Source organism: Fusarium fujikuroi, chromosome FFUJ_chr04 (assembly GCF_900079805.1).
Source record: "Fusarium fujikuroi IMI 58289 draft genome, chromosome FFUJ_chr04".
In the NCBI taxonomy this organism is placed as follows: domain Eukaryota; kingdom Fungi; phylum Ascomycota; class Sordariomycetes; order Hypocreales; family Nectriaceae; genus Fusarium; species Fusarium fujikuroi.
This window is the reverse complement of record NC_036625.1, coordinates 415,501-438,857: the sequence shown is the minus strand read 5'-3', so window position 1 is coordinate 438,857 and position 23,357 is coordinate 415,501. Positions and strand designations below refer to the sequence as shown.

The following is a 23,357-nucleotide window of genomic DNA, read 5'->3' as shown; positions in this document are numbered from 1 at the left end:
CTGCTCGAATGTCTGGTTACAATTCAAAGCAATCCAACAGCTATTCGCCAAGCCATGAACAGTGATATTGCTTTCAATTGCAGCGTTTGGCATCTGAATGGGGGCGATGAATTGACTATAAGAAGCACGCTCCTGGAACATGTTGGCTCTCTCATGTCTCAGAAATCACCTGGCTATACAGCACCACCCACGACCATCACTTCAAAGTACAGCTACCCAGTTAAGATCATGCACTCTCTCTTAGTTCTCGTCTCCCTCCTCTCGCTAACGACGGCGAGCCATGTGTCTCGCAGCGCCCCAGATACAGATGGAGAATACTCCTGGGATTGTGGTCATGTAGATTACTTCTCAACAATCTTGGAGTATTTCCATTTTACTTACATATAATAGATGGCCCCTTTTAGTGTATCAGACTGCAACGAGCTACTTGACTGGTTCAAGACTATTTCCAAAACTGGCTGGTTCGGTATCGGAAAAGCCAATGGCCTAGCCAAGTATTGGGGTTCCTGTCAGCTTTATATACAACCCGGGCCCCTCGGATACTTTGCCCTCGAGATCCAGCAAGATGAGTTTGTGGGTGTTGTGCGCCAGGGGTTGGTGGATAAGTGCCCCGATAAATTGACCCGAACCACAGTCAAGCCAAATAACAATACTTGGGTAGCCTATGTAACGGAGAAGGGCTGGGAGCCTCGTAATGACTTTTAGAGGGATCGATCATATCATTTTGGGTAGTATTGGTTCCGCCGTTCAATAAAATACTTATTCTCCCAAAAGCTTAAAGGTTCAGGGGCTAGTTGATATCGACATGAGTTCGACCTTGTCCATAGGCTCTTGGCTACTCAGTCTCGAGGCAATTACTAGAATATCCGTGTGACTTGTGCCGTTTTCCAGGTAGCCATCGTGCTGCGGTCGGATCATCAACAACAAAACCCCTTAAGTCCTTCACAAGTACAAGTCATCTCTCAGTCGTTACTAAGACCAAAGTTAAACCGCACCTAGCTGTCATTCACAAAGCATGCAACAAACCTATTGTTAAAAGATGTTCAACAGCACATACAAATAACTCAGAGAGCAGCATGATTCACCTTGAGCTCCACTAAGTAAGTAGTGAATCGGAACATTGATGTGCATCTACTCAAACTGCGACTCACACGACCAGTTGAGCTAGTCAGAGGTGATTATATAGTGACTGAGTATGTGAATGAATGAGAGGCATGAGGTGAATCGATGGAAATACGATGCATATAAACGGACTCTCTTCTCGCTCATCCTAGCAAGCGATTTCTCCTTAATTATAATCTAACTTATAAAGCCACCGCGTCATATTCGATCTTAAGAACACAGACCAGCTCCATCGGACACAATGTGGTTCGTATTGACATTCATGTCTCATCTGTCTCTTACAAGCGCCAACTTTCTGCGTAACGACATGCTGGGCTGGAACCCATCATACAATTCGAGCACATACTACTGGCTATGCGGGACGAACACCACAGCCGCTCGATCAGATTGTGAATACGCTCTTGATAAAGCGATTCATAGTCCTCTACTCACCGAAATCGGGAAGAATACAACCATGTGGGCTTGGTTCAATTCCTGCAAAGTAACCGTGTCCACCAATGAAAATTACGACACTGTAAACGGCCCTATCCAAATGGACGAGTTTCGAGATGTCGTGAACTGGGGATTCGGATCATTATGTGGATTGGGAATGCAGCGCACCTGGCTCACTCCACACAATAACACCTGGTATGCATATGTTACAGAAACGGCGTGGGAGCTCGATAACCGCCTTTGAGATAATGGATGCATGGATGCTTGGTCACGAAGGAATTTGTTTCGGGGCCGTCTCGGTAGTTCATAGGTTGATTGCACATCTTGGTTACACAGATGGTTAGAAGCATCGGGGTGAGAAGAGGAGAACCTGGAGCCACAGTACTAAAGGATGGAAGTACTGGTGCACAAACCTGGCTTAAGGACCAAGTGAGGAGACCTTCTTATCCATTTCTGGGCTTTGGGAACAACATCAGGACCAGTAGATATCGAATCAGATATTAAAAGTCTTGTAGGGTGCCAATTCTGCAAATTCAGTGAAAATGCCTTTGGTGTTGATTAGCCAGCAGCCCAATTCTTACTGTGGTTTCGCAGCAAAAAGGGTTGGGTCGTTAGTAGGAAGGTTACACAGAACGACAAAGATACAGTTTGACGTCAAACGTCAAGCTTCTACAGCCCAACAACATCTCTACAATTCTATGAGTAAATTCTTGCAAGATTGTTCGCTTCTTGAAGTAGACGACGTTTGCCCTAGGCGAGCTGCTTGTCAAGGCAGCTGCAGACACTGCTAGCAACTGCCAAATCACCCGCGGGATGATTCACGGACAAACTGACAGTAAACAAACCTAACGGTAAACAAACTCTGCTAACTCCTCCTTATCTACCTGTTCTCTCTCCTGGGAAACTTGCTCTTGAAACCTTCTTCCTCTTTGCGCTGATTTCTCACGATGTCGGAGCCTTCCAAGCCAGGCTCCTCAACGGAGTCCTCCAACGATATCGACATGACCTCATATGCGAGCGATACCGACATGGCTTCGGATGCGAGCGGCAACAAGACACCTCCCATTGAGAAAGTTCCTCCCGAACTTCTCTCCTATGCCCTCTCCTTCATCCCCGACAGAGCCTCTATCCGTGCTGCCATGCTCTCCGGCCCGAAGCTTTACAACGCTTTCAAGCAACGTCCCGCCTACATTACATCATGCGTCCTCTTCAACTCCATGGAGGAACCTGTTTACCGGGAAGCCGTCGTGACCTTCAACATGAAAATGGCAGAATGGAAGGGCCTCAAAGCTGGCATTAAGGCTATCAATCGTGTCTATTCCAGTGAACAGCAGCGCATCTACAGCCAGTTCCTCACACTCGACCGAGTCAAGAAGATGTGGCGCCTTCATAAAGCTGTTGAATACTTCGCAAAACGTCTTCCTTCGTCCCTGATTAAAAAGCATCCAGTCGTCAAGTACAGAGGTGCATTCTCTATCAACACTAATGTTCGGGTGCGCTTTCAGCGTGCGCTATATCGCTTGCATGCGTGTTTGAACATCATGAAGCTCATGATTGCCTCGCATCTACATGACAATAATGGGATGAACAGACCCCCGACCGACGAGGAGCATAAGGAGGCTCACTGGGTTCATTGCCTGAAGGATTTGGAGGAACATCGTATTCTCAAGGCTTTTCACAGCCAGTACTCTGCTGTGGAGATTGAGCAGCTGACTAGCATCTGCGGCATCTTGGTTACTGAAATCGCACCTTGTAAGTCCCCTCATCAATAATAATTACATATGGTCTAATGGTTCCAGCTTTCAATACCTTTCTCGAACGAGATATCGAATTGGGTACCCAGCTGCCATACTACATCAGCCATGCCCTTTGCCCTGGGTCAATGAGTCTCATTGCCCAAGGCCTCCCCTTTCTGAAAGACTTTCTCACTGCTGGGTCACGAATCGAAAGAGCGAGAGTTATGCGAAGTATCAATCCACCCATTGACTGGAACCCTCATCTCCCCACCAGACCTCCTTTCCCCGGTAACGACGAGCATCTCACCTGTGTTGTCCACGATTACGAGGGGGCTCCGGGCAAATGGGCACGGATGGACACTCCAGACTTCATGATGCGTACTCCTTTCATCAAAGATCCCGACCCCGGGCCAGAGAACGCGTGGCATATCCTAAGTCGCTATGCAATTTTCCTGAACGAATCCGATGGAGAAGTCACCACTTACCAGTCACTTCCATGGGGGTATGTCTTCTGGGACATCGACATGTTCGACAAGGCCGAATTCACCAACATCAGAATCGAGGACCACAATGAATCCGGCTTCACCCTCGACGCAAGCCACCCGATCCACGCTACCTGGCAGCCCCTGGCTAAATGGGATTCACATACGGCTACTGACCGGTTGCTCATGTCCTGCCAGCAGAAGGTCCACCTCAAGAACCGTGGCCAAACGGGATACTTCAACTTTGACTCCTGGATTATGTCCGCTGAAGCGAGTATGTTTCACCAGTTGCACAGCATGTCCCGGGAAGACCTGCAGAATTTCGTTCGTAGCGTAGAAACGCCTGAACTACTGCAGCAGTTTCTCATAAACATGGAGGCTTCGCACCCGGATATTGTTCAAATGGCCATTGATTTGTCGGCAGCTGGAGCTTTGAATGCTTTGGTCGCTCCAGCTCTTGAGGACGATGATGAGGGTGAGGATGATACGAACTGATAACTCGAAACTACCACATTTGCATTGCGTTTGAAGGAACCACCTTCAAGGCAACGAAACGTCAGCTTGGGCTCTTCGCAGTACCTCAAAGCGCATTGCGTGATCTACTAACTGTGCAGCTCGACAAAATTTCAGTTTGGCTTTTTCTTACATTAGGCTCCTAAGCCTTTTGTAATTCATCAGAAATTCGGTTTGGCTTTTCCCATCAAGTTTCGGGTCTATGATTGCGAAACAGTGCTATTTGACTGACTAAAGGTCTCGGGTATATGAGACCGGCTCAGCCATGTATCACAAATTCGCTATGAGAGGCATTTGAGACTCGGTAGTTACCACGATCTCATAGATAGCTGAAGTGTTTCATGAATTGTGTCTTTTAGATGATCAATGATAATCTGTCTAACCTGTTAACAGTTCGTCTCTTTGGGGGCGCGTAGATGTAGACTACAAAATCTTCAGAAGTACCAGATCCCACTCTAAGGTCCCCAGGCATCCCACATGTCTTCCACATCCATTGCATTCTCTACAAATGCATCTATATCGCCTCTTCCCATAGAGTACCAAAGCGCTGCCTCGTCTTCATCTTCGTCTTCATCAGAGCCCGAATCATCTTCCCATTCTTCTTCTCCGACAAGTTCCCAAACAGCTTTATCTTCGCCCTCCATGTCTTCCCTCTTGAATGTGTAGTGATCCCAGTCAATCTCCTTAAGATTCGGCACGATCATGGACTTTTTGTTCCAGAATTGGTTGAGCCCCGCGATGAGGTTGTCCTTCGATGTTGTCTTTGCAGGCGCGTTTGGCTGGAATTCCCGGACCTTGAGGTACTTGAGTCTTGAGTGTGTGACGCCAGTGTCCAGAGTCGAGGTCGGAAGAGGATGGCCCGACAGGCATAGGCGCTCGGGTGACCCAACAGCGTGTAAAAACGCCTTCAAGGTAAGTGAACCTTCTTCCATGCGTCCTCTATGAAAGACAAAAGTGACATCGAGGAGGTTGAGATTAGGGAAAGCTTTGAAATGGTCCTTATAATTATCGAGATTCTTGTCCCCCAGAAGCATTGTCGATGCCAGTTCGAAACCTGGTGGGAACGAAGTCAAGCTCTCTGGTCGCTCTGAACCAGTCACGCAGCGGACGATAAGTTCTCTCACGGGCCGGTTCTCTTTGAAGCTTCCATTGAAAAGCATCAAAACAAATTCCATGTCGAGGTCGATGTCGTTGAGTTGTAGGCTGTACAAGTTCTCCCACAGGTTGATGTGCGGGGTGAAGAATTGTGCTTGCTTGCTCTCCTCAAACTCTGCCTTTTCGGTGCTGAGTTTCTGCAGCTTGGGCATGAGAGGGAGGCCGTCGTGTACCGCCTTGCACATAATGTGATCCAGTATGAAGGCTTTTGGGTTGTTGTTGCAATCCCGCCAGGTAAAGCTGGTGACGTTTGGCGACAAGAAGAGAATAGAGGCAAACAGCAGTTCCAGAATGCCATCATGCTTGAAATCGGGAGAAAACATGAATCGCTGTTTTGTTCGCTCCAACATACAAGCCGACCAAGCAAGTTTGTGAAGCCCAGCGCCATCGAGAAGACGCATCAGAGCAGGTTTGTCAGAAGGGCATCGCTTTGACCAAATCTTCTTGCATTCGGGCATTTCGAATTTCCTGACACGGGGTCCCGCCAAATCAGCATAGCAAAGAATGTACTGAACATGTTGGCGAAGTTCGGGTCTTTGAATGAGATTGATGAATATATTTGTGACATCCTGGGGCGTTGTCAAGATGAGATTCCGATAGAGCAAGGGTTCTAAGACATCCCTGGTAGCTTTGGATGTATAGGTCAGTTTGTAGAGAGTAGTTGACGACTTGTCCATACAGCAGTCGCACGAACTGTTGCTGTCTATTTGGTGCTCATGCTCAACGACGGACTCAGCAGCCAGAAGATATCCAATGTGATAGAGGATGTCGAGGGGCAGTCTTGGTATAAGTACAGGTTGTGGCACGCTTGCAGGCCGTGCTTCATTTGGACGCTGTTGCTCGCCTGAAGTCTCCATAGCGGTTTGAAACAGTGGCCGTCGGAGCCAGTGGATGAATTAGTCTAGTAGATAGTGAAAATTGCAAGATGAAGCTTAGAGAGCGGACCGTGAACGACAAGTCGACACGGTTTGAAGATGATGCAGAAGCAGAGATATTTCAGCCACTTCCCCACGGTAGGTGGGCTGTAACACCTGAGTGACTTAATAGCGAAACCGCCTATAGGTATAGGTACCTTAGGTAGGTAGGTAGCTAAAAGGACAACCTCGTTCAGAAGCAAATGATACGAAAAACACAAAATCACTCGAAATAAGGTAATACTTCAGCTCTGCCTATCTAACCTAATCGAAATTCAAATCTCTGAAACCTCATTAGGCCCTGAAGGTTGATTAACTGCCATACCGCTACGGAAGTCCATAGGGCTTACTATTCTAAAACCCAGTTTTAAGCCATTTTATATATTTTTTCTTACTATATCTATATTAAATATTTATATATTGCCTTATATAATTATATTTACTTTATTACTTTTAATTAAATTATTATATATAATTATTATATATATATAATTACTTTAAAACCCTTAAAAAGTTTTATAAAATACTATATTATAATAGTTATAATAAGCATTCTAGGGTAAGAGGTCTAGCCTTATTAGTAGGGTCAGAAGGCTATTTATAGTAATAAATATAAAGGGATAGATTCCTTTTAATATCTTAATTTTAATATACTTTTTTAAATTAAATTTTATACTTTTTATCTTTATATTTAATATTATTAAACTAATTACTTAATTACCTATCTAATAATAAAGACCCTATTTTAATTAAACCTTTATAGCTATATATACTTAGCTTATAATTAAGGCTATTAGAAATTATTATCTTTTTACAGTTTTTTCTTTATTATTACTCTTTACCTTTAAATTAGTCCTTAAAACCTAAAAAAATCCTCTTTATTAATAATTATTACCTAAAGGGATTTTAAAACTAACTAATTAAATAGAAAGAAAGACACTTTTATACTACTAAAAGTTATAGATATATTAAAGAAAGAAGGCATTAAAATAAAAAAATATAAAATAAAAGGCTATAATAATAATAATAATAATAAAATAATAACTTACTTATAGAAGCTATAAATAGTAATAAATCCTTTAGTTTTTAAGCTAAAAGTAATAATACTAAATATTTTATAAGTATAAAAGGTAATATTATAATTATAGAATTAAGATTATTTTATATCTTTATTTTATAAAATAAAGATTTTATATTTTAATAAATAAAAAGAAATAGCCTTAACTTAATAGTACTATAATATAGCTATAGTATCCTTAAGAAATACCTACCTTAAGAATAAAGTTTTTTAAGGTCTTTATATTAAAATTAAAACCTAAAAAGCTATTTTCCTTAAAGAGATTAAAATTAATAATACTTTAGAATTCTAATAAAATATCTCTTAAAATTATCTAATTAAAAGGTCTTTAAAAGCAGTATTATAAGATATTTTTATATTAATAGTATTCTAGACCCTTATAAAAGACCTAACTATTATAATAATAATTAAGATAATAGTTTTATAGAGAATAGATAAAAGAAATACCTCTTTAACCTTTTATAGAAAGGAGGTACTTATAGAAAACTTATAAAGATATTTTAAATTAATTAATTAATTAATACTTACTATAATAAGCTTATTTAATATTACTTTAACCTTTAAGGATATAAAAACTTAATCTATAAAGCCTATAACTTTATTAATTTAGGCTAGCAGTATAACTATAGCTTCTACTATAATTAATAATTAATTCTATACCTTTATTAAAGTATTCTATAAATAGTATAAAAAATATATTATTATTAATTAAATTTCTCTATATAAAGAAACCTTTTTTAAAAAGAATATTATAAAATACCTTTACTACTTTAAGTATTATATAGATAATACTAATATTCTACTAAAGAAATATATTATAACCCTTAAGACCCTTATTATAAAGTCTCTTATAGGTAATATCTATTATATTTATAAAAAATATATATAAAAGGAAATTAAAAAGAACCTAAAGGAGATCTTTATAGCTAAAGATAATATAGCTATAAATAGCCTTAAAGCTAAGCTTAAGAAACTTAATTAAAAATAGCTCTTTAATAACTACCTTTAAATAATTAAATAGTTAACTTACTATTAATTTAAGTTTAAAAAACTTAAAAAGAATATAAATTAATAACTTTTTAATTTAAAAATAATATAATTAATAAGCAAGTGCTATAAATAAGTAAGTACTGCACTTTCCTTAGCCTTTTTAACCTATAGCTTAAAAGCTTAAACTATAGTTTAAAAAGGCTTACTTTTACTTACTAAATTCCTCTCTAAATAACTTAAAAGCTATTTAATAAATCTTTATATTATAATTGCCTTTACTGTATATACTATAGTATTAACTATTTAGTTACTTTAACCTTTTTTAATTACTACTTCTTAATAATTTAGCTATTACCTATATATTAATATCTATTTAATTAATTATTTATAATACTTTCTATATAGTTATAGTCCTTTCTTTCTATAATTTAATCTTTTTTACTCTATAGTATTAGCTTAATATCTTATTTATATCTTAAAGATTATAAAGCTTAGCCCTTAATAAAATAACCTTATATATAACTGCCTTTATTGCCTTAATAGTTAACTTTAAAGCTTTAATAATAGACTTTAGAGAGCTACTATAATGCCTTTTAATTTACCTTTTAAGGTATTTAAATTAAAATTAGGCCTCTATTACTATCTTTAGGGTCTTTAAAGCCTATAGTATTAATAGTTAAGTGGCCTTCTTAAAAGGCATTAAGGTTTATAGCTATATATTAAGCTTTAAAATTACAGTTTTTAAGTTAAAAGGAATAAATTTAACTCCTTTAAAACCCCTTTAAATATTACTTTCTATAAAGGTAGCTTTAAATATAATATAAAAGGCAAAAAAGAACTTAATTTTAAAAATATAAGTTATAAAGTATTTAATTAAATACTCTATTTTTTAGCTATAAGCCTTTTTTAATAGCCTAAAATACCTAATATTAAAAGGCTAAAGTAAATAAAATATATAAACTAGTATATAAAATATAATAATTTTATTCTCCTTATAATATCTCTTAAAATTAGCTAAATAATAGCTTTTATAACTATTAAGGATTAAGAGATAATAAAAATTAGTTAATTAATTAATTATAAATTAATTAAAATACTTTAATTACTTAAGATTTAATTTATTATTTATTTACCTATTTTAGCTTATTATAATAACCTAATTTAATAAAAAGTTATATTTTTAGTATTAATTAATAAAGTAATATTAGCCTATATTAATAATAAATAGTGCAATTACTTAACCTTTTATATTAATTGCCTAAATTATAGTAATTTATTTCTAGTTTTTAGGCTATATTAATTTTAGCCTTTTTTATATTTCTAAACCTATAATAGCTATTCTAGCTATAATAAGGCCTATTATAAAGCCTATTTTATTAAAGTTCTAGATATTATTTAAATAGATATTATACTTTATAATTATATTTTATATAAGCCTAAACTAGCTATAAATAATAGTTAGATCTTTATCTTTAGCTCTTTAATAATTATATCTCTAAAATAAATATATCTTTAGCTCTAGTTATTACTTTATAAAATTATAAGCCTAGCACTTACTAATAGGTAATATATTATAATTAGCTAGCAGAGAATTAACTATTTCTTCTATAAAACGCAATTATAAGGGAAATCCTTATAAATCTAAGTTAAAAATAAATTAGATTATTATCTATTCCTCTAAATTAAATAGTTTCTGCAAATTTAAAATAAAATTATATTATAATTAAATGCTATTTTAGCGGCAATATAATTGCCTCTTATTAATCTTATAATTCTTTATAGTATATTAAATATTAAGTTTAGAATTATTTTAAAGGGCCTAAAATGCAAGAAAAGTTCTAGCTTTATCTAAAGGTTATAGCATTTTTAGTTATTAAGAATTATCTAATTGGATAAAAAGTTAAATATAGGAGGGAAAAGTGCAGCACTTACTTATCTGTGGCGCTTGCTTATTAACCACATTATCTTTAATATAATTTACTAGAATATTTTAAATAAAGTCTTTTTATAATATAAAAAAGGGTAGGATAATATATAAAATATACCTTATAGCTAACTTACCTAAATAATTAAATTAATTATTAATAATAAGATTACTAAAGCTAAGAATTATTAATATTTAAAAAAAGATAAAAAAAATAGGCTTTAAAATTAAGCTTAAGAGATCTTAAAGCTAAAGGTAGTAATAAAAGTACCTACTAAAATAATCCTAAAGAAAGACTAAAAGTCTATAGTAAATACCTTAATAAATAAATTAATTACCTTATTTAAGGAAATATAAGTTAACTTAACTAAAAAAGTAAAAAATAAAATTAAAAAGATATTTAAAATACTTTAAGTATAAATAGATAAAAAGCTTATAAACTAAATAATAAGCTAGCTTTAATATATAACTATTTAAATATACTTAATAGCTATAGACCTAACTAATTAGACTAAAAAAGAGTTTAATATATATATTAATATAAACTATATTAATTAGGGCTAATAATATTTATATTAATATTATATTAAAAAGGGCTATTTTCTAAAAGGGTGCTATAATTTAAAATTTAATAAAAAAAATAATATAGCTAATTATAATATATTAAGCAATATAGCTTAAATAGGTTATTATAAAAAGCTAGTTCTAAGCTATTTAATTTATAAGGCAAAAGCCAATTTTAATATTAAAAAACTAATTTATATTTAAATCCTGCACTTTCTTAAGTCCTTCCTTTATAGAAATACTAAGTATATAACTATATATAATAATATAAAAATTAATTAAAATATAAAAGGAAAGGTCTTAAATACTATCTAAAAATACTTAAATAAAAAGCCTAATTTTAATCTCTATAAACTCCTATATGCCTACTTTAGTAGTAATACCTACTTACTAATAAATATTATAAATAGAATATATAATAATACTTAGCCTTAAGATATTAAATTAATTTAAATAAATTTTATTATATTTAATAAATATTTAAATATAATACTAAATAATTAAAAGTTTAAGCCCTTTAAAATTTAAATTTTTAATATTAATATAAATATAAATACTAAAAAGTAAGTTTATATTAAAAATAAAAAGAAGGTTTAAGCTATAAAAATCCTAAAAAAGTAAACTATAAAAAAAGACTTAAGGAGTTTTAGTCTTTTTAAGCAGAAAAAAAGACCTAAAAGATTAAATAATCATAAGGCTTATTAAAATTAAATTTATATTTAAATAAAGGTAAATATCTATTTTAAGAAAATTAAACTAACTATCTTTAATATAGTAATACTTAACTTATAGCTAGGTAAAGAGATTATTAAAAGAATAGAGGATATAGTAAATAGTATTATTAAGGTTTTATATTAAATAGTTAAGGATATAAAAATTAACTAAAATATTTCCTAAATTATCTTAACCTTTATAAATATAATTTAATTTATAAGTTAAAACTATAAGAAGAATTACTAAAACTTAATAAAAAAAACATTTAAAATTAATATTAATATTAATACTATTTACTTTAAGACTGGTAGTAAAGATATAATTAATTAATTAAATAGATATATTTAAAGTAATAAAGAATAAAAATTAATAAAAGAGAAGTATATAGTTATTAAGAATAAAGATATCCTTTATAAAATTTAATAAATAGTTTAAACTATTAATTAAAGTATAATACTATAGCTAATTAATAATAAAGAATTAAAGGATTTAGTAATAAATAACCTTAATTTAAACCTTTACCTTTAGAATAGTAATAAATTAATAGTATAGAGGCAGAAGCTATTTAGGATTATAGTTAGGCTTAATAACCTAAATAGTTATATTATAGAAGCTATAATTAATATTAAATTTAAAGAGAATATTATCTTTAAGAAAGTTATAAAAAATTATAAGCTAAAAATAATTAATATTAAAGCTATAATAATATTCTATATTGATAATAAACTTAAAATAATAGGCTAAATAAATATTAAAATATATTTAGTAAATATTTAAATCTTTTAATAATTCTTTATTACTTTAACTAAAGTAATAATACCTTTTATTTTAAAAATACCTTTTATAAGATTAATATAAATAATATTTAATTATTTACTATAAAATAGATTAATACTATTAATTTACTAGCTAAATAATATAAAGTTTATTACTTTTATAATAAAATTAATTAAGTAAAAGCTAATATAAATTAAAACTAAAAGATTAATTAATTTAAAATAAATATTAACTTTATTATTAAGCCAAAAGTTAAAAATATAGTAGGCTTAAAAGAGGATAATATTGTATTATTAATTAAGGCAATAAGTTCTAAGTCTATAGGTAAGGTTATTAAGTTAATTACTAAAGAAAAAATAAAGTAATATAAAGAGGTCTTTAGAGCTACTTTTAATAAGATTAGGCAGTATATAGATAGAGCTATTAAGGAAAAAAAGAAAGAAAAATAGGGTATAAATAAGGATAAAAAGGTAACTAATATTAAAGTTAATATAATATATAAATAAAAGGGAGTAAAGATCTATCTTATAGATAATATACCTTTAGATAGTTCTATTTTAAATAGTAATCCCTTCTAAAAAAAAAATAAGTTAAAATTAAAAATATACTAAATATTATAATAAAGTATATTAAATAGATTACCTTTAAGTTCTTTAAGATTAAGTAAGGTTATTAGCTAAAAGGAAAAAGACTTTTAGTACTAAAGGATTAAATAAGTAATATATTAATAAATATAAAATTAAATATATTCCTTAAGGTAATATATAATTAAAAGGCAGCCTTAATATAAGATTTCTTAAAATATAGGCAGTTAAATTTAATTATTACTTCTTTATAAATTCTAAGAATAGTTCTATATAAAGTATAATAAATAAAAAATATCTTAATACCTAAAGGTTATAAGGTAGTAATTATTAGGCTATTAAAGAAATAACTTATATATAAAGTATTAAAGGAATCCTATAGTGTTTATTATAATGCTTAGTTTTTAGTTATTAAAAAGGATAGTAATTTCTACTTAATTAATTTTATAACTTTAATAAATAAAGTAACTATAAAGAATAGCTTATTACTGCTATATATAAATAAGTTTTTAATAGATTTTACTATATATAAGATTATTTTACTATTAAATTTCTTTTTAAGATATAATTAATTCCCTTTTAATAAAAAAAGCTAGGATATAACTATATTTAATATATTAATAAGGCTATTAAGGATATATAGTTTACCTTAAAGAGTAATAAACTTAATAGCCTAATTTATAAAAAATATTATTTATATTTTTAGAGATTTTATTTTAAAGATCTATAAAGCTTTCTTTAATAATATTTATATTAAAAGATTAACTACTACCTATAATAAAAAATAAGTTACTTTAAGTATAAGGAGGTATATCTTTAAATATCTAATTAATATTAATAAGGTTTTCCTTAATATTAAGTTATTAAGATATATTATTATAAAAAGAAAGTTTTAATTCTATTAAAAAATAATAATTATAGTAAAATATCTTTATAGTATATATAGAAAGGTATTTAATAATACTAAAGTAATTAAGATTATAAAATAGAAAACATATATTAATATAAAGAAAGTATAGTTATTTCTAGAGATTACTAAATACTATAGATAATAGATTTATTATTTTATTTAAATTATTAAATCCCTTATTAAACTGCTTTAAAAGGATATTAAGTTCTTATAGGGCTAGCTAGAGTAAAAAGTAATAGATATTTTAAAAGAGAAAATTACTTAATTACCTTTATTAATTACCTTTAATTATATTAAAGAGATAGAAAAGGTAATCTTTATAGTTAATATAAGTTTAATTAATTAAAGTATTATATTAATATAAGTTATTAAAGGGAAATACTATTTAATGTAATTTAAGTTAGGGTTATAAAATAAAGCTAAGTCTATATATAATACAATAAAAAGGAAGTATTAAGTAGTATTATATATATTTTAAAGGTTAAAAGAGATAATATATAGCATTAAGTTTACCTTTAAGATTAATATATAAATATTAATATATTAATTAAATAGAAAAGTAAATAATATATTTAAGTTATTAATTTTATAATAGATTAGCTATTTACTTTTTTTTAATTTTAAAGTTTAGTATATATTAAAATTAAAAAATAGGGTTATTAATAGACTATTATATAAGCTAGCTAGATTATTTAATTAGTTAGATATTAAAGTTAAAGAGGATATTAAGGACTTTATTAACCTTTACTTTAATATAGTTAAGATTAATAGGTTATTTAAGATCTTTAATAGAAATTACTTATTAAAATTTAAATGCTTAGCCTATTATCTATTAACTTTATAAAGGCTACTAGATATAGTAGACTTTTAGTACTATACCTTAAGGAGCTAAAGTAAGAAATTCTTTATTTATAACTATTAGCTCTAGAAGTATATATATTAAAAATAAAAGTAATCTATATTAATTAAAAAGAATTCTATAATTTAAAAGGAAGTAATTAGGCAGTATTATAAGAGATATAACTATAAAAGATATAATATTATTATTAACTTAATTTAAAAGAGGTATTTCTAGAAAAACTTTTAGGGAGATATTACTGCTATAGTTAGGTTATATAAAACTTATTAGAAGTATTACTTTAAGAGACTGCAGGAGGTAATCTATTATATTATATTAGGTAATCTCTTTATTAAAGTCTATTTTAATATTTAATATATATTAAATAATTAAAGGTATAAGTATTTACTTAAGGCCTAATATAATTTAATAAAATAAATTAAAGTTAAGCTACTAAAAGCCTTATTAATAAAAGTAATAATTAGATTTATTAAAGGATTAATCTTATAATTTAGAATAATAATAATTATAGTAATAAATAGAGGCCTAAAGATAAAAAAGGAATTACTATAGGTCTTTTAGCAATATAGAGTAAAGACTATTAAAACCTTACTATATAACCTTAAAGCTAATAGCCTAAATAAGTATAGTTATTATATATTTAGAAAGGTCCTAAAAAAGCTTAAGTATAAAGGGAAATATATTTAGGTAAATAACTTTAAATATATTCTATTTACTAAATAGATAGCTATAAAAGGATCTTATAGATTTTTGCCTTTTTACTTAATATATAGTTAAAAGCCTATATACCTTTTAGAGGTTAAATACCCTATTTAGTAATTAATTAATTAAAATAAGATTTATATACTAAAAGAGAGGCTTAAGGTATAAATTTATATCCTATAGATAAAAGAAGTAAATATAAAAAAAGCTAAAGTAAAGGTTACTAAATATTAAAAAAAGGCTTTAGCTTTAAGGAATAAAAAGCTTTAATATAAAATATAACATTAACTATTAAAAATTAAAGACCTTATTTTTAAATATAATATACTATAAGTAAATAATATATTAGTTAAGTATAAGATAATTAAAAAATAGGATAGTCCCTTTTATATTATTAAGTACTATTTAGAAGCTAATTATTACTTACTTTAAAAGCCTAATGGATTAAGGCTATTAAATAAGTTAATATATAGAGACTAACTTTAAAAGTTTATTAAGAATAAGGATAGTTAGTAAATCTATAAGAAATACCTAAAGCTAAAGGAGGAAAGGATAAGTATTAAGCCTCTATAAGATCTAGTTTTTAATACCTTAAGTATAAAATTAGCTAATTATATTAAAAGAAAAGTAATTAAATTAATATTATTAGTTAATTTAATTATTAATTTAGAAAATAAGATTAATAATAATAATAAAGATAAGAAGGATTTAGGTATATTAAACTTAATATTAAATCTATATAAGGGATTAAGAATATACTTTAAGGTATAGCTTAAGAGGCTTCCTAAAGGTAAAAAAGATATCTATAAATTAATTAATTAATCTTAAATTAATTAATAGAGATTTTAAGAGCTTTAATTTAAAGGTAATTAAGATATAAAAAATAAAGTTATTAATACTAAAAGTATTTTATAGTATTTTACTTTTAGTAAAAAAGAAGAAAATAAGTAATAATATAAAGAGATAAAATACTATCTTTATAAAAAATAATAAAAGAAATAATATTAATATAGAATAGAGCCTATAAACTTTATAAATATATATTTAATTGTAATAAAAAAGGAGAATAAATTTAATATAAAATCTTATAGATTTAAAGGAGAAATATAAACTATAACTAAAATAAGAGAAGGATATTAAATAAAAGTGCCTTAAAGACTGTAAATAGAAGACTAAAATTAAATAATTAGTTAATATATAGAAAAGATAGCCCTTAAATAATTAGTATTTTACTAAAATAAGAAAGGTAAAGTCTAGATTTAAGGAAAATAGATTAGCTTAAATATGCCTTAAAAACTTAAAATCTAGACTAAATATTACTTAAATGCCTAAATAATATATAAAATATACTAAAGATATACTTTTAATATCTTAAATAAATATTAAATATATCTTAAATTTCTTAAATATAGCATTAAAATTATATATTTTTAAAATACAGACTTTAAAAGTATTAAATAAAGTAAGATTTATTATAGAAAAATAATATCTCTAAAATAAAGGTATTAATTAATTACCTAATTTTATATTTTTATTATTAAAAAATTAAGTCTTCATTACTTAAAGATACCTTATTTCTTATCTATTATCTAATTAATTATAAGTTTAGTATTCTTTATTACTACTATACTATTTAGTTTATTATCTTAAGGCATTACAGGCTACTAATTAATAATTCTTAAAGAAGATTAAAGGTTTAATTAACTTATAGATATTTAATAAAATTCTTTAGTTTATTAAAAAGAACTAGCTTAAATAATACTATCTTTTTTTAATAAAAAAGCCTTAAGGAAACTAGATTAAGGTTTATTAGCCTAATAAATAGAAAGATAGTATTAATTACAATTAGCCTTTATATTTTAAATATAGTTAAAATACTAATTGCTTTAAAAACCTTTAATTAAAATATAATAATAAAAAGGCTAAAAGATATACTTATTATTTTAGCTAGTAGTAAAAAGGTAAGAATTAATATAGTTTTAATATATCTTAAAATTATAAATACTAAAGAAATTAATTAAAAAGGCTTTAAGACAAGGCTTACTTTTTATAAGCTTAAAGAAAAACTAGTCTTAATAATAAGTAAACTTAGCTAGGATATATATAAGCTAGAATTATTAATAAGTATATTTAGTAAGCTAATTAGTAAGAATAATATTACTTTAATTAGTAACTATAAGTATCTTTTCCTAAAAGATAAAAGTAAATTTAATAGTTAGTTTTAAAAAGCCAGAAATAAAGCAATATAAAAGTTTAATATATAAGGGATATTATATATAGTTAAGTGCTATATTAATATAGATTTAAATATTAAAAGAATTAAAGATTTAAGAAATTAATTAGTATATAGGAAAAGTATAAAAAATAGTAATACTTATAAATATATAGATAATAGAATTCTTAAAATTTTTAGCATTAATTTAAATACTACTATATAATTATTAATAATAATTAACTTTAGGGAGGAAATTAGATTTATAAATGCAGTACTTAATAACTGCTATAAGATTTAAAAGAGTTTTTTTTTTTTTTAAGTAGATTAAAATTATTAAGGGTCTTTAGTAAATATAAAAGGGGACTTAATATTAAAAGATTAAAGTAATAAAAGGGATTAATTAGATAAAAAGTATTAAAGGAGAGATTAAAGAAATAAAGGAAAAGGAAAAAAGGTAAAAGGTAATAGAAAGAGAAAGGATTTTAAGTTTAGGATAAGAGCTTTTAAGTATATAATAAAGATAAATTATTAATATAGCTATATAGAGGGTTTCTATAGATATAAAAAGCTCTCTTTTCTCTCTTTTAATTTCTTTTTCCTTTTTTTATTTAATATATTACTTACTTCTTACTTTATTAACTAATTTAACTGCCTGCCTTTATACTTTAAGATTACTTAAAGCTATTTTTAATCTTATAATTATATTTATCTTTAAACTTCTGCCTTAATCTATATTTATATAACTATAAATTCTATAACTATAATTATATCTCCTTTTTAATACTAAAGTTAGAAGTTTTTAATTATTTAGTCTTTTACTTATTAAGTTTAAAGAAAACTTTCTTTACTATTTAAATAACCTACCTTACCTTTAAACTAAATACCTTTTCTATCTCTTATTATAGTAATAATATTTAATAATAACTATCTATAATATATATAATAAGCAAGCAGGATAGATAAGCAAGCAGGATAAAAATCCCTTACCTTATATTAATACTATTTAATTAATTAATTCTTAATTAAATAATATATTGCAATTTACTATTAAGGCTTATATTAATCTTGCACTTTAGGCCTATTAAGAAGACCTAAAATTAAGTCTATAATAAGCTATATTTCTTTATAATATCTCCTTTTAGACCCTTTACTATTAATCTTAGGGCTATTAGGCTTATATTAATTATATCTCTAATAATTAGAAATTAAGTAATTAAGAGGAATAGGTTATAATTAAGTATATTCTAGACCTAAATTTATAAGGATTTCTATATTAATATTATAATATTAAGGAAATAGTAAATTAACTGCTTACTAAATGCAATATATTACTAGTTAGTAAGCACTAGGCTATTAATTTTATTAAGTAGTAACTATAGCTTAAGATATATTCTTTTTATAAATATAATTATTAAAGAGCTTAATATAAAGATCTAACTACTATTTATAACTAGTTTAGGCTTATATAAAATATAATTATAAAGTATAATATTTAATTAGATAATATCTAGAACTTTAATAAAACTGGCTTTATAATAGGCATAATATTAAGCAGTATAGTAATTACTAGCTTAAAAAGGCATAAAAATCTAAAATTAATCTAATTTAAAAATTAAAAATAGGTTACTGCAATTTAAATAATTAATATAAAAGGCCAAGTAATTAATCTATATCTAGTAGTTATAGGCTAATATTACCTTATTAATTAATACTAAAATAGTAATCTCTTAAGCACTTAAGTTATTACTATAATACTAAATAGCTAAATAGATAATAAAATAGGCCTTAACTGGCTAAAGTACTTTAATTAATATATAGCTAATTAATTAATTAGTATCTATTATTTTTTAATCCTTAATAGCTATAAAAGTTATTAATCTATTAATTTCTAGCTATATTATAAAGTTAATAATATTATTATACTCTATATATCTCTTTATTTTTTATATCTATTATAGCCACTTAATATTAGGTATTTTAGGCCGCTAAAAAAGGCATATAGTTAAGAAATAAAGTAATTAATTAAATAGTTTATAACCTATATTTTTAAGATTAAGTTCTTCCTGGCCTTTTATACTGCCTTTTAAAATACTATAATTAAGTTAAATATTAAGGAGGGTTTTAAAGAAGCTAGATTTATTCCTTTTAATCCTAAAGTTATAATCTTAAAGCTTAATATATAGCTATAGACTTTAATACCTATTAAAGAGGTAGCCTAATAAGCTTAAGCTTAGACTTTAAGGACCTTAATAATAGTCCTTAAGGCCAGATTACAGTCTAAATACCTTTAAGGCTAAATTAGAAAATATTATAGTAACTCCCTAAAGTTAATCCTTAAAGCTCTTTAGTCTCTTATAAAGGCAGTTATAAAGAATATATAGAAAACTGCCTTATTAAAGGCTAAGAACTAAAAGCTTTATAAGGTAAATAATATACTTAACTAGCAGTATAAGGTAAAAAAGATATACTTATAGAATAGAGAGAGCTTAACTATATAGAAAGGTTAAGATTTAATTAATTAAATAGATATAAGTATATAGATATTAGCTAAATTATTAAGAAGTAATAGTTAAGGAAGATTAATTAGGCCAGGTATTTAGTAATATAGTATATACAGTAAGACTAAATATAATATAAAAATCTATTAAGTAGTTCTAAAGGTATTTAGTAATAATTATAATAATTAATTTTAATTAATTAGATAGTCTATTATATTTTTATTATAATTTATCTTAAGAAGGTTAAGATTTTTATTTTACTTACTTATTTATCCTGCTTACTTATTGTATATATTATAGTAAATTAGCCTTTATAAGTAATAAAAACCCTAATTTCCTTAAAGTAAAGGACTTAAGCCTTTTACCTTTTATACTTAAAAATAATAATAAGTATTACCTTTAGTACTTTATTAATAAGTTAGTATAATACCTTATTATTTATAGTAAATATTATATTAAAAATAATAAGGAAAACCCTTATAATATTAAGAAATACTTAAATATTAATAACCTTTATTTTAATATAACTTTAATAATATAGCTTACTATAATTTATTTATAAAAGGATTAAAAAAACCTTTTATTAATATAAATTAATCCCTTTCCCTATTTATATTAATAGTGCATTAATGTTTAGCTGGTCTTTATAATTATAGATTAGTTATATACTATATAATATAATTTATTTTCCCCTTTCTTTACTGATGTTATAACTTTAGGTCTTTAACTTTTAGCGGCCTGCCTAAACCTATATAAAACTTAATATATTTTCCTCTTAAATCTTATAATTATCTCTCTTTTATTCTAGATTTTACAGTATATATCCCTTTTATTTTTACACTTTTATAGTTTAAGATTATAATAAGCCTATTGCAGTAGTTTAGTCTTTTTTAGTATCCTTTTAGCCTATTACTTAATGCCTTTAAGCTACTTATTATATAAGCTGCTTAGGTAAATAGCCTTAATAAATACCAGCTAATTATAGCTTAAAGCTACCCCTTTAAGTAACTTACCTTTAAGCTTATTAAGTTCTTTTATTTTAAGCTTAAGGAATCCTTTATTAACTAGCTAGTAATAAGGCTATAAGACCTTTAGAATTTTATAACTAAAGGCTACTAACTTAATGCAGCTAGTATTATTTATATACTTTTAGGCCAATCTAATTTCTATAGCTATATTATAGAGGTTAATATAATTATCTCTATTAATAAATAGGTTAATTAAAGGGATTATATTAAGGTCTTTAGTTAGATAAGCCTTATTAGGATTAAACTGTAGGCTTCTTCTAATAGGCATTATAATAGGGCAGCTACAGTATTATTAGTAATTGCAATTAAAAGGGAAGTCAGGTTAGATGACTTACTGTTAAAGCATGTTGGACGATTAAAGTGTAGTATCCTTTAAAGTGGGGTAGCAGGAAGAAGATTCTAGCTAGCTAAAGAGTAAGGCTTTCTAGCTAAATTAAATATATTTAGGTTTAGGCTATAATTAAGGCAGCTAACTTAATGATATTAACTTAATAAAGCTTTACTATCTAGGAGGTAAGGAACGTTTAAATTATAGTAGAGTTTAAAGATACTTAAATACCTTTTAGGGCTAATATATAAACTTAAAAAAAAAAAAAATAAATTAATCCCTTAAGGTATAATATTATATATATATCTATATAGTATAAACTTATTATAAATAAGGCTTTAGTATTATATAATTTTAAGACTTAAAAAATTAATAATAATATTAATATAAATTAGGCAGAATATTACTTCTTATTAATTTAGCTATTTAAGTAAATAGAATAAAATTAATATATTAATAAAAAGGCCTTAATATATCTTTTAGTTATAACTTTATATAGAATAATTAATATTTACTATATTTATAATTAAGTCTTTACTATTTAAAGTAATAAGTTATTTATTAATTACCTTTCTTAATAAATTATAATAGGCCTAATAGATTATTACTATAAGAAAAAGCTTTTAGATAGTATATTAAGAGTTAATATAGACTTTAGCTATTATATTTTTTCTATAAAATAGAAATAGAAAGTTATTAAAAGGAGGTTTATTGGCTTTTTAATTTACTTTAAGGATATTAAATATTAAATCTTTATTCTATAAGACTAAAAATATAATTAATTATATATCTTTAATACTTATAAGGAAAGTTAAATCTTTTATATTAAGGTAATTATTTTAGCTTAAAGAGAGTAATTAATAATTTATAGTATTTTATATAATTTTAATTACTTTATGCCTTTTTTAATATATTAGCCTAATTTTAATAGTTATAGACTGCTATTTATTTAATCCCTTAATTTAACTATATATATTTATATTAAACTTAAATATATAACTTTAAATAGGTTTAAACTATCTATTATATTAAATATTAATAATAAAAAAGACTTTCTATAATAAAATACCTACCTTAAATATAATAATTAAGTGCTAATTTTTTAAGAAATTAAATAGCTTTAATATATTTAAGGCTAAAGAGATTTAATCTATATCTTAATTAAAGTTATTATTCTTAAGGAGCTTAAGGTAAAGAATATAACTTACCTTTATTAAAAAAAAAGTACTAATAGTAAGCCTATAGAGGCTATAATATTAAAGAAACTGCTTAAATAGATTAAACTCTTAAAGTAAATTTAAGATATTCTTTAAAATCTAAATAAGTCTAATATATTTAGCTACTTTAATAGATATAACTATATTTATATTAAGAGGCTAGGTCTTAAAATAAAACTAAATTAAAGTAAATATATATTTAAAGTAATTAAATTAAAGTTATATAAAGGAAAGCCTATATAGAGAAAAGAGATATTTTATAAAGTAATTCTTTAATTAAAATTAATTAAAATAAAAGGTATTTAAGCTATTAGGCTTATAAAAATTAATATAAATATTTATAAAAGTATATTAAATTTTAATACCTTTATATAGTAATTAAGGCTATAATAAGTAATTAATTTATTTAATTAATTAAGACTCTTTATATAGAGATTATTACTTATTTTTTACTACTAGTTAGAATTATAATTTAAAGTTATTAATATATATAATATCCTTACTGCTAAGGGTCTTAGTTTAGCAAGCCTATATAATAACTTTAAGGCTAGCTTTAAAAACTTCTATACTAAATGCCTTTTACTAAAAAAGCAGGATTCCTATTTAGTACCCTAT

General features: G+C 26.6%; 4 protein-coding genes; 3 read left to right on the top strand and 1 right to left on the bottom strand.

Annotated features, from left to right (window-relative positions):
• Positions 1-153: 153 nt before the first annotated feature.
• On the top strand, positions 154-705 carry FFUJ_13113 (uncharacterized protein; the record flags this gene model as incomplete). XM_023575759.1 has 2 exons in its annotated part: positions 154-336; positions 391-705. The coding sequence occupies 2 exons, from the start codon at positions 154-156 to the stop codon at positions 703-705; spliced, it is 498 nt and encodes a 165-aa protein (XP_023429021.1).
• Positions 706-1,363: 658 nt separating this feature from the next.
• FFUJ_13112 (uncharacterized protein) lies at positions 1,364-1,798 on the top strand (the record flags this gene model as incomplete). The annotated part of the gene is made up of 1 exon (XM_023575758.1): positions 1,364-1,798. The coding sequence occupies one exon, from the start codon at positions 1,364-1,366 to the stop codon at positions 1,796-1,798; it is 435 nt and encodes a 144-aa protein (XP_023429020.1).
• Positions 1,799-2,501: 703 nt separating this feature from the next.
• FFUJ_13111 (uncharacterized protein) lies at positions 2,502-4,267 on the top strand (the record flags this gene model as incomplete). XM_023575757.1 has 2 exons in its annotated part: positions 2,502-3,306; positions 3,354-4,267. 2 exons carry the CDS (start codon positions 2,502-2,504, stop codon positions 4,265-4,267), a joined length of 1,719 nt encoding a protein of 572 aa, XP_023429019.1.
• Positions 4,268-4,740: 473 nt separating this feature from the next.
• FFUJ_13110 (uncharacterized protein) lies at positions 4,741-6,297 on the bottom strand (the record flags this gene model as incomplete). The annotated part of the gene is made up of 1 exon (XM_023575756.1): positions 4,741-6,297. The coding sequence occupies one exon, from the start codon at positions 6,295-6,297 to the stop codon at positions 4,741-4,743; it is 1,557 nt and encodes a 518-aa protein (XP_023429018.1).
• Between the last annotated feature and the right edge of the window lie 17,060 nt (positions 6,298-23,357).